The 14,437-nt window shown below is 36.6% G+C and overlaps 1 protein-coding gene across 1 annotated transcript in view; it reads left to right on the top strand.

Annotated features, from left to right (window-relative positions):
* The window catches only part of LOC109846228 (E3 ubiquitin protein ligase RIE1-like), a gene marked incomplete at its 5' end in the record, with an annotated part of 25,244 nt that continues 10,809 nt past the window's right edge, over window positions 3-14,437 (top strand). The window contains 4 exons of the mRNA XM_020415452.1: window positions 3-256; window positions 10,136-10,255; window positions 11,380-11,512; window positions 11,614-11,772. Coding sequence (XP_020271041.1) covers window positions 3-256; window positions 10,136-10,255; window positions 11,380-11,512; window positions 11,614-11,772 — 666 coding nt within the window. The remainder of the gene's footprint in view (window positions 257-10,135; window positions 10,256-11,379; window positions 11,513-11,613; window positions 11,773-14,437) is intronic.

The following is a 14,437-nucleotide window of genomic DNA, read 5'->3' as shown; positions in this document are numbered from 1 at the left end:
CGTGGAACCTCGCGTTCGCTGTCGCATCTGCCGTTGTGCTTGCCGTCACCGTGACGGAGAGGCCCAACGTTCCTGTTAGGGTTTGGGTTGCGGGGTACGCGGTGCAGTGTGGGGTCCACGTGGCGCTAGTTTGGACGGAGTATCGTCGGCGGAGGAGTAGGAGGAGGGAAGGGGATCGGGAAAGAGGGGATTCGGATGGGGTTGATAGCGAGGAGGATGGAGATGATGGGGGAGTTCAATCGAATGCTCGTTCGAGGTAAATTCTAGGGTTAGGGTTTCTGCAATTGTTAATTTGTGAATGTTTGAAATCTTCATATCCAGGGTTTATTGAGACCTACAACCCCTTATTACTGCGATCTGGATGTTCATATCTTCAACTAAAATCAACAAGAAATGTTGGGCAAGTCCTGGATAGGCCCCCTGTACTATTGCCAAATGGAACTTACTACCCCAAAAGTTCTGTTGTTGCAGATACACACGTGAAAGAGTTCTATTGTTGCAGATACATTTCCTGAGTGAAAATCTCTTGTTGCAGATAGGCGCCTTGAAAAGGGTTATAAAAGTTTCATTCGGGGGGTCGATCTGCAACAAGAGAATTACAGGGGTGCTAAGTGTAATTTAGCGGTAACACGGGGCTTTTATCCGCAATTCATCATGCCATTTCTCCTTTTCTGTCCTTCTAGGGAACAAATCTATCCTAGTCTCCTAGAGAAGCTCGAGAGACATTTTCATTGTGTCATAGTTCTTACTCGCCCGTCCTTTATGTAATCACTATGCTTCTCTGTTGTTTTTGTTATGTGAGCAACTCATCCTAACTCCCTATTGTATTGCATTTTCCAAGTTTGTTTTTCACCCTTTTCCCTCACACTTTCTAAAATAAGACAAGGAAGAAGACAGTTGATCCCCAAACACAACTCTTGATACTCAAGACTCTTTGACTAGGCCATCGGTTAACAATTTGAACATTGATGATGCAAAACTATTTATCTTTTCTATTAAATTGTAAGAACTCCATTTGAATGCTTAGGATATATAATGAAACATGGATTAATAACAAAATTATGTATTAACATTACCTAGTATGATAGTGCTTGATGTGCCCTAGGAGCAATACAATAGAAACAAACTACCGACAAATGTTTAGGAAATAAAAATTTAATTGATCTTAGCTTATGATTGTTGCATCATTTGTATCGGAAAGATGTGTTTGAGCTTGGACTAACTTATAATGTATGTTTGTATTATCTGCCTGATGCATGTAATAACATTGTTACAGTTGTTTAGGACATCAATTCTAGGAACAATATAGTGAAAAAAAAATCTCCATAACTAATGGCGTATGTACGCCAAAATATTCATAAGTCAGTCAAATCTAAGCATCATGTTCAGTTAACACAGGAAAATGGTTCAGTTTGGTATTGAAAAATACTATCTCGTACTTGGAAGTTCTGTATCATCACTCATCTCATAAGCATACTAAGTTGCCTGTACATAGTTTGAGAAATTGACATATAAATACAGCCTTAGAGATTTTGGTTAGTTTGAAGAGCCATTATGCGTGCGTGCTTGCATGCGTCCTCTGTCTTCTACTCATCATACTTTCATCATTGGTAGTATAATCTGCTTTCTTCGCAGAAACTGGCTCCTTCGTCATTTCCTCATCATTGCTGTTGGACTTGTCCCCTTCCTGCTATTATTTCGACAAAAGTTAGCTAGGTGTAGTATGCTGATATGACCCAACTTGCTCATATTCCTAGATAAGTTATTTATCAGATTATTAGAATCATAATTGTAAGATTTGTCGAGCTCTGGTTTTTAGACCTTGGTGGTTGTATTACTTCCCTTGTACTAGCAATTCTTGGTGCTTCTAATTTTGTTCTTTGTGTTGCTTTCTTTGGTTATCTTTTTCCTTGTAGTGGAGATAAACTATTAATTACATGTTAGACAAATATTTGAAGGTTGGATAGTTGGATACGTTTCATAGTATCTTCGCCATTGCCACCGGACTCCCCCTTCAAACAAATGCATATAACATATTCATTAATTTTCCAATTATGTAAACTTCAACAAAACAACACAGATTGAAACCTCCCTAACAATAACCCCACTGAAATATGCAAAACAAAGATAATTTATAAACAAGATTACTTTCTGGACATACTATTTCTAAAACATGAGGTCAACATTTAAAGTGACTTTGCAAGAGCTGTCATCATAGCAAGCGGGCACCACCATCTCATTACCTCATTGGAGTTTTATAAGTGACATGGTCTGATGTTTCCAACTATTGAAGAATAAAAATATTATGAAATAAACTTATAAAGTTATATGGCACTGACACGCAAAATAATTGTTTGGCTTGAGACATTTGTTAGAATGTTTGACAGTTCAACCACTACTTTAAATAGTTCGTTTTGTGGGTTCTTAATGCATGGGTAGGAAAACAAGAAATGTCACATTTTGTGGGTGCTTAATGCATGGGCAGGAAAACAGGATACGTCATATTTTTTCTTTTGAGGACTATCCAAACACAATTCTCTGATACCAAAATCAACACCTTTTATTCCTTTTTGTTTTCCCTCCTTCAATTGCCTTTTTTTCTTTTTATCCTTCTTTCGTTTTTTTGTTTTTTTTATCATCTAGTAAATTTGTCATTCTAGCAGATTGTTTTCCTAAGTGCTTCTAGAAGGCGGTTCATTTGCACCTCCTTTTTTCCCATTGTTATGAAGTAATTGATCTTTGATGTCTTCCTTTGCATTTTGCTCATTGCGCTCTTTCTCAGCAATCACACTGTCAATATTTGCAAGCCTACCATTCAAATTAAGAACAAGATTTTCTCCTGGTCTGACTTACTGAATTTCTTTCTAGTTGTAGAATCTCGGCTTCTAATATCTCATCTTGGAAGATTAGATATAAAATCTTTGTTCTCTGAATAATTATCAGGCCAAGTGACTCATTATGACCAAAACATCCAATATGAGATTTACATATGAAATTGTCTTAATGAATCATGTCTTTCCTACATAAAAGATTTCATGATTTTCATCCATAAAAAAGAGGGACATTTTTTTATCATATAAGCAAAAACAAGCATTTTGCTCACCATTGATCTATTTTTGTGTTTGCATTTTGCTCACCAACCTTTCTGTACAATTGATCTCTTTCTGTGTCAGTTTGGAGCACGAGACTTTCGTCGCTTGATATTAATAGTGTTGCTGACTGCAGCTCTGATGACATCAGTAAATGCACTATGGTCATAACATTAGTAAATGCACTTTGGTACACAATAATATAATTATACTAGTTAGCTAGAGAGGATACCGCAAGCTAGCTGGAACCATAAGAAACATGTAAAGATGTGCAAACGTGAGACTGGTTCAGCGTAATGAATATACACAGAGAAATTGGACAAGGTAACAACAATTTGTTTAGAGTTAAGAAAAGGATTTTGCATTGTTATTGCTTCAAATCTTCATTCATTAGTTAACTCTTTGACAATTGTTAATGTTAACATATAGTGCGGTTCGTCACGTAGAATGAGTAGATCATGAATCCCACTTAAATGTAACTTCTATATTGGGTTGGATTAGACCTGATGTAAATCAATAATGGTTTTAGGAATATACTGATAGCTATGTTGACTTTTTGCATGCTAGTGTTTGAGACCGTTTGCAACCAAATAAGAGTTCCTAAGCCTACTCACATCTTCCACGGACATATTACTCTAGTCCATCATAGAAAAGTACTAAATACTAGGAGGAGAGGAGAGGATCAACCGCCAATAAATCATACGAATAAAACTCTTCACCCCAATCTTGGTCATTGAGAATATAGTAATGCTTTGCTCCGCAAGATATTACTTTTACAGGTTTCACTTCTCAGGGGAGCCGCAGCTTGATCCAAGGTCTTGAATATCAGATATCGGGGAAATAACGGATGACCAAAATTCACATGGATTGTGGATACTGGAGAAATATCGGGGACATGTGAAAAATATTGGAATGCTATAACAGATGTCTGCCTGTATAGTATAATGCACTAAAATATGATCTCAACGTACTTATGAAATCTAAGCATACAAAATGTAAATAATATATGCTTAGGATCATTAATCAACCTTATAAAACAAGTCAATATTGCAACATTAGGTCTGTTTTTTAGGGCAAAATGTCATTTCATAGAATGGGAAAATCATGATATCTCGCGTAAAAATTGCTAAATACAGTATATGCTTTCGTGACAAGACATAAAAAGATACATTAGTCCACATATCAGTTGATATATGTCCATATTGGGGATATATCATCTAAAATAGCTAAAAAATGGTAAATGATACTTAGAGACCATATTGATTGTGGCAAGCCTGTAAAAGGATATGTTAGGGGATATAGAGCCATGTCGTGGATATTTAAAACAATGGTTCGATCCAACTTGAATCGAACTAGTGAAGCAAGAAAATGCTCGATGACCGAAGTTGGAGACTATGTACTAGGATGGATTCAAGACAACAATGGTATGATAGGAAAGGTGCGACCAGCCCATCAAATTGATCAATGGATGCAACGAGATATTAGAGCTGGAGATGGGATTAGAGAGATTGAAGTTATTACCATGCTTGCTGGAGCTCAGCAGGTGCATCTATAAGCTAAAGACTTCACATAGATAGGAGGGTACATGAACTTGAAAGAATGCCTCAAAAGGAGCTCTAGGAAGAGAGCGTTTCTTCGTTGAACCCATGAGGAGGAATGAGCCATGAGTGGCAGATCATTGGATGAACGGATGGAGAGTGGCGATAGTGTTGGGAGGATTGGAAAGAGCACAACTGACAATAAGACGATGAAGAAAACATAACTAGGGAGGGAGATGCGCTCAGAGATGTTATTCAGGAGAGGATCTAGGAGGTGCGACCGTGGAGGATAAACACTGGCTAGGGTTCCCGTAAAACGTAACCTGGGAGGGAGAAGCACTCGGGGATGCTCTTGAGGAGAGGATCTAGCAGGTGCGACCATGGAGGATAAACACTGGCTAGGGTTCCCGTTAGGAAATTTTGGAGACGGTGATTAGAGCTTCTATGAGAGGAGAAAAACAATCTTTTAATTTCACTCCCATAGTCGATACTCTCTTAGTCAATGATGCATTTCACTTTTTTTATAATAATACCCTCCTTTATTTTTGTTTAGCTTAATTTCACATAAATACCTATTTTTTTGGCAAACACTTGTATAGCTTAAAATGCTTAAAATGTGCACTTAAATACCTTCATCTATGCAAACACGAGAATTTCCTTCAAAAAATTCTCATGTGGGAAGATGACAAGAACAAGGTTATCATTGCGCAAAGCGGGCACAAAGTCCCTTACGCGCATATGTGCAAGGCGCAATGCTGTGCGTGCACTCAAGTAAAACAAGGTGCACACCGCTCACATAATTTTTCAGTGTAGATAATCAAGCATGATAGAGCATGTTTGTGGATTTCCACATAAACAATATGTTAAAATAAATAATATCCCCCACAAATCACAAAATAAAATCTTAATTCATTATGCTAACACGCTCATCATGATAGCAAAGTTCATAATTTTCCTAATCTAAAGTCAAATCAAGACTGATATAGAAGAATAACCAAATAGTAAACAAGAAGGAATTAGGGTCCTTAATCAGGCTACTGAGATGACCTAATGGGTTTATTCTTTATGTATATGAGTTATCAGGTATAAAGACCTGATTGAAATGTTAAACAATAAAAATATACGAGGCTATGCCTTGCGTGCGCCCTGTGTGAAGCACTCTTGCACAATACACTTGCAAGCGCAATAGGGCACTGTCGCCTTAGATGCAGGCTGCTCCACCACTGTCTCGCATCGCAGTCCGCATTAGGCGCAATGAGGTGTGTGCTTTTGATACCACCGGACGAGAAAGGAGAGCTATGTGCTCTCTTAGTCTCATTCTCCCCCCCCCTCTAATTGAAGGGTTAGAATATAGCACCCTCTTAAATGTTGGCTAGGGAGAGGTACTCGGACTAAAATCGATAGGTAGAGGGATTGAGGGAGGGAAAAGTCATGAGAGAGTGAGGGTATGACTCAGGTGCATTTACTGTGATTAGACCTCTTTGAAAGAAACGTATGATGACAAGATTGTTAGAGAGAAAGAGATCATAGATAACTAACTTGTCAAAGAGAGCTAAGTTTTACTAAATTGTCATGTCACATATCTCTTAAGGATTTAAAAATTAATGTTCTAAAAAAGGTTATGTATCCTCTTACTCGCTTGATTACTCTAATGCAGGCCGAAACCGCTTAGGTTTTAGGTAAAGTGCTCCATTATGCGGTCATCTGCATAATTGAGCACTTTTTAGTTATGCGCCGTTTGTGTAAAGCGAAAAGTGAAGCGTAGCGGTGAGGCCTCGCTCAGACTTTTTGGGGCTATAGCAGTAAAAACCGCTAAGTAAAAAAATAGTACAGTTTAAATATGTATAAATATGTCAGAGAGGACTACGAAGAGGAAGGCTTTGAGTGGAGAAAGAGGTGGAGGAGCTTCGATTGAGATGGTGATGATGAGCTTCGACTAGAGATGTTGATGTTGAACTTCGATGAGAAGCTCAAGAGAAGGTGATGTCGTGATGGTGATGATAAAAGCGGAGCTTGCTAGAGAAGCAGATTTGATGGCGAGGGGTGACGGAATTAGCTAGAGATAGTGGACAAGGCGGTGGGAGCGGGAGTTAGGGTTGGGGTTTATTTTCGGCTCGAGTCGCAGAAAGTCAGAGAGGAGAGAAGCAGAAGATTTTACTTAAGAAAATGGGTCAAGATCAGGTTTGGGCCGGTTATAATATAAACTCGTATTCATTTTTTCAAAGCATTGTTAAACACTTAAAAGAGTTTTTCAACGCTTTTATGAGAGCTTTCTGATTCCTCTTCAATCAGAAGTTGCCATGTTCACTTTCAATGGCCTCTTTCGACGAAACCGTAGTGCGAGGTGTCGCTTTCACCTTGCAGATCGCTTAAGTGACCAAAAGTTTGGCGTTTTTCACCAATGTCGCTGAATAAAAAACTTATACAGATGTTTTTTTCTTTTTAATAACTTTTAGGTAAAATCCATTGAAGTCAAATCCGAGATGGTTAACCTCTTTTAACAAAATGTTGTAGCCCTAACTCTTTCTCAAACCCGATCCCTTCACTCTCCTCTGATCATTCCGAAAATCACAACTTGTGAGTTGCTGCGACATCTTCTTCGACCCTCACCTACCATTGGCGACACTCATTAATGATCTCTGACGTTCTCCAACTCTCAGTGAAGCTATCCTACGCTCCACGAAGCTCTCCAATCAAGCCGTTTTCCCCAATTGAGCAGTCGATGATTTGTTTTGAGTTCATGAACTTTTAGTTTAGTTTAAGTGTTTAATTTAATGACTTTTAATTGCTTACCTATTTAATTTTGATTTATGGATTAAAAGTTTGAATCGTTAACTAGTTATTTATTGTTCAATTGCATGTTTGTTGGTATTTTTCTTAGTATATTTTTAATTTTTCATGAATTATATATATATATTAATATATGATGAACAATAATATGTTAGAAAAATTCAAAAATGCATAATTCCGTATAATCGATTAATCGGCGCATAATTTGATTAATCATTACTCGTTCTTGGACCGCACGCGTAATAAAACCTTGTTTTTTAACATTGTTCAAACTTGTAGAAACTTTAATGCCTTTTTTTGTTAAATTGTTATTTTGATGTTTGTCCCTCAAATATTCAATAATTCCATATGAGTCATTCAAATCTATGAAATAGCTCATTAGTCCCTCATAATACTTTGATACCCCAAAAATGCACATTTTTAACTCTCATATCCTATAGTTCCATTTTTTAACTTTGATACCCCAAAATTTACACATTTTTAACTCGCATACGACAAAGATCGTAACTTTTTTAAAACGATATAAACTTTGTGGCATCAAAGCTAAAAATGGTGTAAACTTTCTCGTAAAAAAAGTAAAATAAAACTTTGTAAAAAAATGTGTAAACTTTAAGATATCAACCTATTAAAAAAGTTTTGGGGCATTAAAGTTAAAAGGATGTACACTTTTTTGGTATCAAAGTGCAAGTTTTTGGAGCAAGATGTGTTTTAAGAGAGAAATCATAACTAAGGGGTATTATGGTAATTGAGGGACTAAATTGCAAGACCCCTAGGATTTGAGGGAATAACCAGCAATTTCGAGATTTGAGGGACTAAGGTTATATCATTTTTAACTATGATGAAAGTTTTAAGTGGTACTTTGATGCACTAAACTTTGTCTTTTTTAACTTTGGTGACTCAAACCTCGCATTCCTAAAATTGATCACATCATTTATCTCATTACTGGCAATGCTATCGATCACCAATTGTTATCAATAAGCTAGAATTGTGTGTGTATTGCATGTGTGCATGGGTGTGTGGGGTGTGGTTGGGTGGATGGGCATGGGTGGGCGTGTGAGAGAGAGGGAGAGGGAGAGGGACTCAGGGAGAGGGTCAGATTACTCAAGCTACTGATTGTAGGTTATTACAGCTTTCTATTGCTGAATTATTTTAGAATCACACTTCTTTTCCACTCTATCTGCATGTAGCCAGCCACCTTCATTAGTCAAGCCATGGTGCTGATTGCCTGGCTTAGCATCTTATCGTCACATATTGTAAGATGTGACCAGTTACTCTTTCTTATCCCTATGTACTTCTTTCCTTGGCTGAGCCGAAGCTCTATGCATTCACATTTATTTTCATATTAATTTATGCATCCCTTTTATGCTTTAGTGCAATTTTTTTTTACTCTTTATACATGCCTCTTATGCTTTAGCGCATGTCCTTCATGTTTTTTTGGCTAGGTTATCTATCTTGTAACTGTCTTTGCACGTTCTCTAGTATTTGCTGATATTCAAGCTGGTAATTCCTTGTATTTGACAGTTCTCATAGATATGTAATTGGTTCTCATCTATACATCTATTCACACCATGGGGAATCTATCACCATTCTCCTCATATTGTTGGCCCCATGTAGCAATTAAAATTTCACCTCTACTGCACTTTTGATCTGACACTTCCCGACCAAGTGCCTCAGCTTAGCATATACATTGCTCTCAGATAGTCATAGTTTATGATCTGACACTTTTGGTCTTTTAGTTACAGGAAAGTGGTTAGGTATCAAGATATGGTGGTCCATGGTTTGTTGCATCATATATTTAGATACCCAAGTATAATACTCACCTGCTGCATCATATATTTAGATACCCAAGTATAATACTCACCTGCATATTTCTTTTATTTTATATTTTTTCTGAACCATTTGAAGAGTATACATGCTCCATTATATATACACCTAGTGTGTCATTCAGTATGTGAATAAACTTCAGACTATATTTAGCATCTAGTTATCTAACATTCTTTTAGAATATATAGGTTTCAGTTAGAGAATAGAACATAATCTGCTGGTTCAAGAAGTTGGACATAGAGCTATAAGAATTGCTTACGGTGGTTCATGGTTTGTTGCCTCCACGGTTTGCTGCATCATATGCTTAGATACCCAAGTGTAATACTCCCTCATCTGCATATTTATTTTATGTTATACTTTTTCTGAGCCATTTGACGAGTATGCATGCCACATTCACGAAATGTGTCATTCAGGATGTGAATAAACTTCCGACTCGATATTTAGCATGCTAGTTATCTAACATTCTTTTAGAAATATTTAGTTTTCAGTTAGAAAATAGAACATAATCTGTTGGCTCAAGAAGTTGGACATAGAGCTATAAGATTTGCTTATGGGCATGCCTGTGTTATGCTAGAGATTTGAAACTACGAATTTGTCACTTACGTGGTTGCTGGAGGAATAAGTGTAGTAAATCATCTTGAATCTTTATGCAATTACCAGAATTTAGTGAGGACTTACTCTGCATGTACTATGTAGTTATTCATTTCATTTATAATGTGTTGCTTTGTAGGCAGGATTATTTTGTACTTGATAATATCAATTTTCTAAGACTAGCCATGCTTGTGTTTTTTCTTTTGACTGCATATCATTCCCAACTATTTTTGTGTTTAATGTAATTATTTGTGCTTGATAAGCTGCATTTGGTTGTTTATTCTGATACTAGCAATTATCCAGTTTTTCGAAACGTTGCGAGTCGGTTAATACAATTGCATCTTTTGTCTGGTGGATAATTGGATTTTACTGGGTGATCTCTGGTGGTGAAGATCTCCTGCAGGATGCTCCTAGACTCTACTGGTATGGTGACTGGCAATCTTTTTCCCATACTTCCTTTTGCACATCTGAGCGAGTATTCAATGAATCTGCATAAAACTTCTGAAATGTAGTCGTGATGTTGTATTTCTAACTTATAAGATATCATCATTACAATTTTTGCTAATTAGCAATGCTGACTTAAAAGAGATCACAATTTGTCCTTTGTATGATTGCATCAAACCACTGATGTCGTTCATAACCTTCAGAATTTAACTGTAGTTGTAACATGATTATCAATGCTGATCATAATCATTTTAAGTTTGAAACTTTCCCCCATCATATTGGGTTTTCTGTGGAACATAAGTTAAAGTTGAAGAGGGTGAGGTGGTTGTGTGTCTCTCATCAAACCGTTATAAGTCCGTGCTAAGATTGCAAGTGTCCTGATTGAAAAAATAGGTGAATTAGGTTTTCATAAAATTAAAGTCAGCAATTTCAAAATGGAAACTCATTCTCTTCATCATGCAACTCTATTTAGAATCTCTTACTGCCAAGGAGAAATTCTCCAAAATCCACCAGATTATGAAAGATAACAAGTCAGTGAAAAGTTGTCAAGTCAGTATAGCGCATTCTTTGTTCAGCCATCCTAGCATGGCTGGAACAAATTCCTCAGATAATAAATTTTGGCTCAATGAAGGACCCATGGAAGTAGTCTCACTTGATTCATGCCAAAATTTGATGTTAATGGCATAGGCTATATTCTTTAACTCCTATTGATGATATTCAAGCGGTGTCAGCGAGTGATTCACTCGTCTTTAGCAGTTTGGGTGCATGTGCTTATTTGTAATTTAAATTCTGAGGCATCTTTGAATTGAAGAAGTTGGAATCTCAGATTACTGATAGTTTAGTACTATTTCATTACTTGAGATTGAGATGTTTTCCATTGACATCCAACTTTTGTTATTTGGTTAGATGTATTTAGGATCTCAACTCACGTTTTCGAGAAAATTCTGTGATAGGAATGCACATATTTTCTGGAAAGGTTCTGCTGAGAATCTGAAATGCAATTTCTATTGTAATAGGAAATGCGAAAATACGACAAAAAGACTAGTTATTTTCTTTATGCTACTGTTTCTTATCAGCCTGACTTGTTCCCTAATGACTAACAGGTTGACTGTAGTTTTTCTGGCATTTGATGTATTCTTTGCCATCTTTTGTGTGGCGTTGGCCTGTGTGATTGGTATTGCACTTTGCTGTTGCTTGCCTTGTATTATTGCAATTCTTTATGCTGTTGCAGGCGAGGTGAGAATGAAATGTATTTGCATATAAAAAGAGATGGTACTTGTTTTTACAGATCATGTATTTCCATGTCTTTTCTAACTTGGCTTCTTCTCAACAAATAGGAAGGTGCTTCCGATGCAGATATCAGCATCCTTCCAAGATATAGATATGCTGAGCCTCGCGGCGATGGGGAAAAACTGTCAGTAGAAGGGACAATGATCCCTCTTACAAGTAACAGTGAAAGTTCATCAGACGAACGGGTTCTTTTACAGGAGGATGCGGTAAATACAACCTTCTCACTGTAATTTCTTTGTATTTCTTAGCTTAATGCAGACGATGCATTTAATTTAAGTATATATATCAAGTAGTACTAGCTATCTTGTGACCAATTTCCTGCCACAATATTACTGTAGGAATGTGAAATGTAAGGATCCCCTAATTAATTTAAATTGAAATGCTGATGGAAAGGAGGAATGAGTCACCCATGTTTTGTTCATGGAAACACTGTAGAAGATGAATTAACAGGCTAATGCAAAGAGTGGAGGACACCTATTACTGGAAGCCTCTCTGAATTAATATCTGAATTAATCAAATTCACGCTCACACACATCTTATCATCTTCCATATTGCAAAAATTACCCCTTACTGCGATCGGGATCTGTCTTAAAAAAATCAAAATCTTTTCGGCAATTTTACAACATAATTTCTCATTTTCCGTATTGCAAAAGTGGCTCTGCAGCTGTAGCTTTTCTTCAAGATACATCCCAACCATATGTGTACCTCAAAGTCTATCCTTCCCTTTGTTCTTTAATTTGAACAGTCCAGGGGTAAAATTGTCCTTACCTTCCTATTCACCTCTTGTCCTCCAAACTATGGTTTGCAACATTTCTCTGGTCCGTTACTGCAAGTCCAATTACAAATCCATGTAGACATGCTCCATTATTGATGATGCGCTATTTCTGCAGAAATTTCTTTTTTGTTATGGCATTATCCTGATAATGATGTTGCATGCTTTCAGTGTCTAGCAAATTTAGGAGGGGTTATCTCATATGTGTATTTTCCCGCAGTTGCTTGGAATTTTCTCATTTCCCAACTGGGTCCGCAATTCCATGTTCCCAATTTCCTGAACTGTACAGTTACATTAATTTCAGTAAAAGCCCAAGTGTGATTAATGTCCTTACTCTTCTCCTCGAATAATCTTTCTTCTCTCTCCCCTGACTTCAACATCTAAGCCCTCTCTCCCTAGACGCATTCTCTCTTGAAACCTTTGGTTCACTGCAATTTACCCTCAGTCAAATTATTTGGCTTAGCATATCTGTTAGTCCCATGCACGTACAAAGAATTGACCCACACAGACTTTCCCAGAGCAGAAGCCTATAAAAAAGGAATAGGGATATATCTTTGATGCGATGGGTTAGAATTTTCCACCTTAGTTCAAAAATGAATGATGTATGATTTTGTTTTTGCAATGGATTGCAACTAGAAAAGAAAGCTTCTTATTAGGATCAGATATAATTAAGGTGACAGTTGTCAACTGAAGTGAATTGGTTATATTCTTTTAATAACATTGCTTATATAGGTTAATCACTAAGTGAGGCCAATTAGGAAAATCACACCAGATATGCACACCATGTCACCACAGCAACAACAACAAAGCAGTTGTCCCCAAATTTTAATTTGGTCAGCTACATGTATTATTTTCTTCTATGCAGTTCTAACCGTCTCTCTGGTTAAACTGAGCAATCGTAGTATCATCTTTAAGTGCTTCATTGCAGCTCTCTGAGGTCTATATGTAGTCTTTTTATTCCGTTGATTTTTAACTGGAACGTTCAGTGGTCTCCAATCTCCATTGCAAGAGTGAAATATTGCAATCAGTTCTCTCATTTTTTTTCTCAAATGCAATCTATAACAATCTTATAGGTGCAATCATTCCTTATCATGTCTTTTAATGTATTTGTTCTGATCCATTTTAACATTCTCATTTTTGGTAGATTCAAATTTTAGACAAGTTTCTTAATTTCCCATCTTAGGCATAAAGCATTGCTATTCTTATAGTCATTATGTAGATTTTTGTTCCTTTCAATTTCATGGGTATCCTACAAGCACAAAAGGCTTCAGTATTTCTTCACTTCATTCAATGAAACACATGTTCCTGGAAACACATGCTCCTCAAGCTCACAATCTTAAATTCTCTCACAAGCTTGGTAACATTAAACCACTTAATATGTTTTGTTCCATTAATTTTGGATTCATTAGATTTAAGGACTTATCTCCACCTCTCGAGGGTAATATGTTCCCTAGTCTCATCAACATTATATCGTTTCCAAGTGTCACACGTTGGGGTTTCGTCATGAATATGCTTGTAAATATAAAAGCTGAAAGTTGATCCTTGATGCAAGGTTATGATAGTAGGAAATGTCAATCTCTATGATTTATTCTTCTATTCCTACACCCTAGTTGCACTATCATACATGTTCTTAACCACATTGTAAATGCTAGGTACATTTTTTTGTAAAAATGTCTCCACATTATCTCCTTAGATACCTGTCATAAGCTTTTTCTAGACCAATAAAACGATATATAAAACTCTTCTCTTCTCCAAATATCTCTTGCACATCTGCTTAGTAAATAAGCTTTATGGTTGGCCTTTCTAGTATGCAACAGAATTGGTCCTTGGATACAATTATTTCCTTTCTTATTCCTTCCTTGATTACTGCCTTCCAGGGTTTCATTGTATGCCTCATTAGTTTAATGCCAGCAGTTTGATCAATTTTGTATATTTTATTTATTCTTTATTCATTTGTATCGAAGTGTTATCCTTCACTTGTAAGCATTTTCTTAGAATCCATAATCTTATTGAATAACTTAGTTAACCATTGTAAGACCATATTTCAATCGTATATTAATATCATTAGGTCCTACAATACATTTTTTTATTTTCCGTGA

This window comes from Asparagus officinalis, chromosome 6, assembly GCF_001876935.1.
Source record: "Asparagus officinalis chromosome 6, Aspof.V1, whole genome shotgun sequence".
Lineage (NCBI taxonomy): Eukaryota > Viridiplantae > Streptophyta > Magnoliopsida > Asparagales > Asparagaceae > Asparagus > Asparagus officinalis.
Note: the sequence above shows the minus strand (reverse complement) of the source record. Positions and strands in the feature narration are given on the sequence as shown.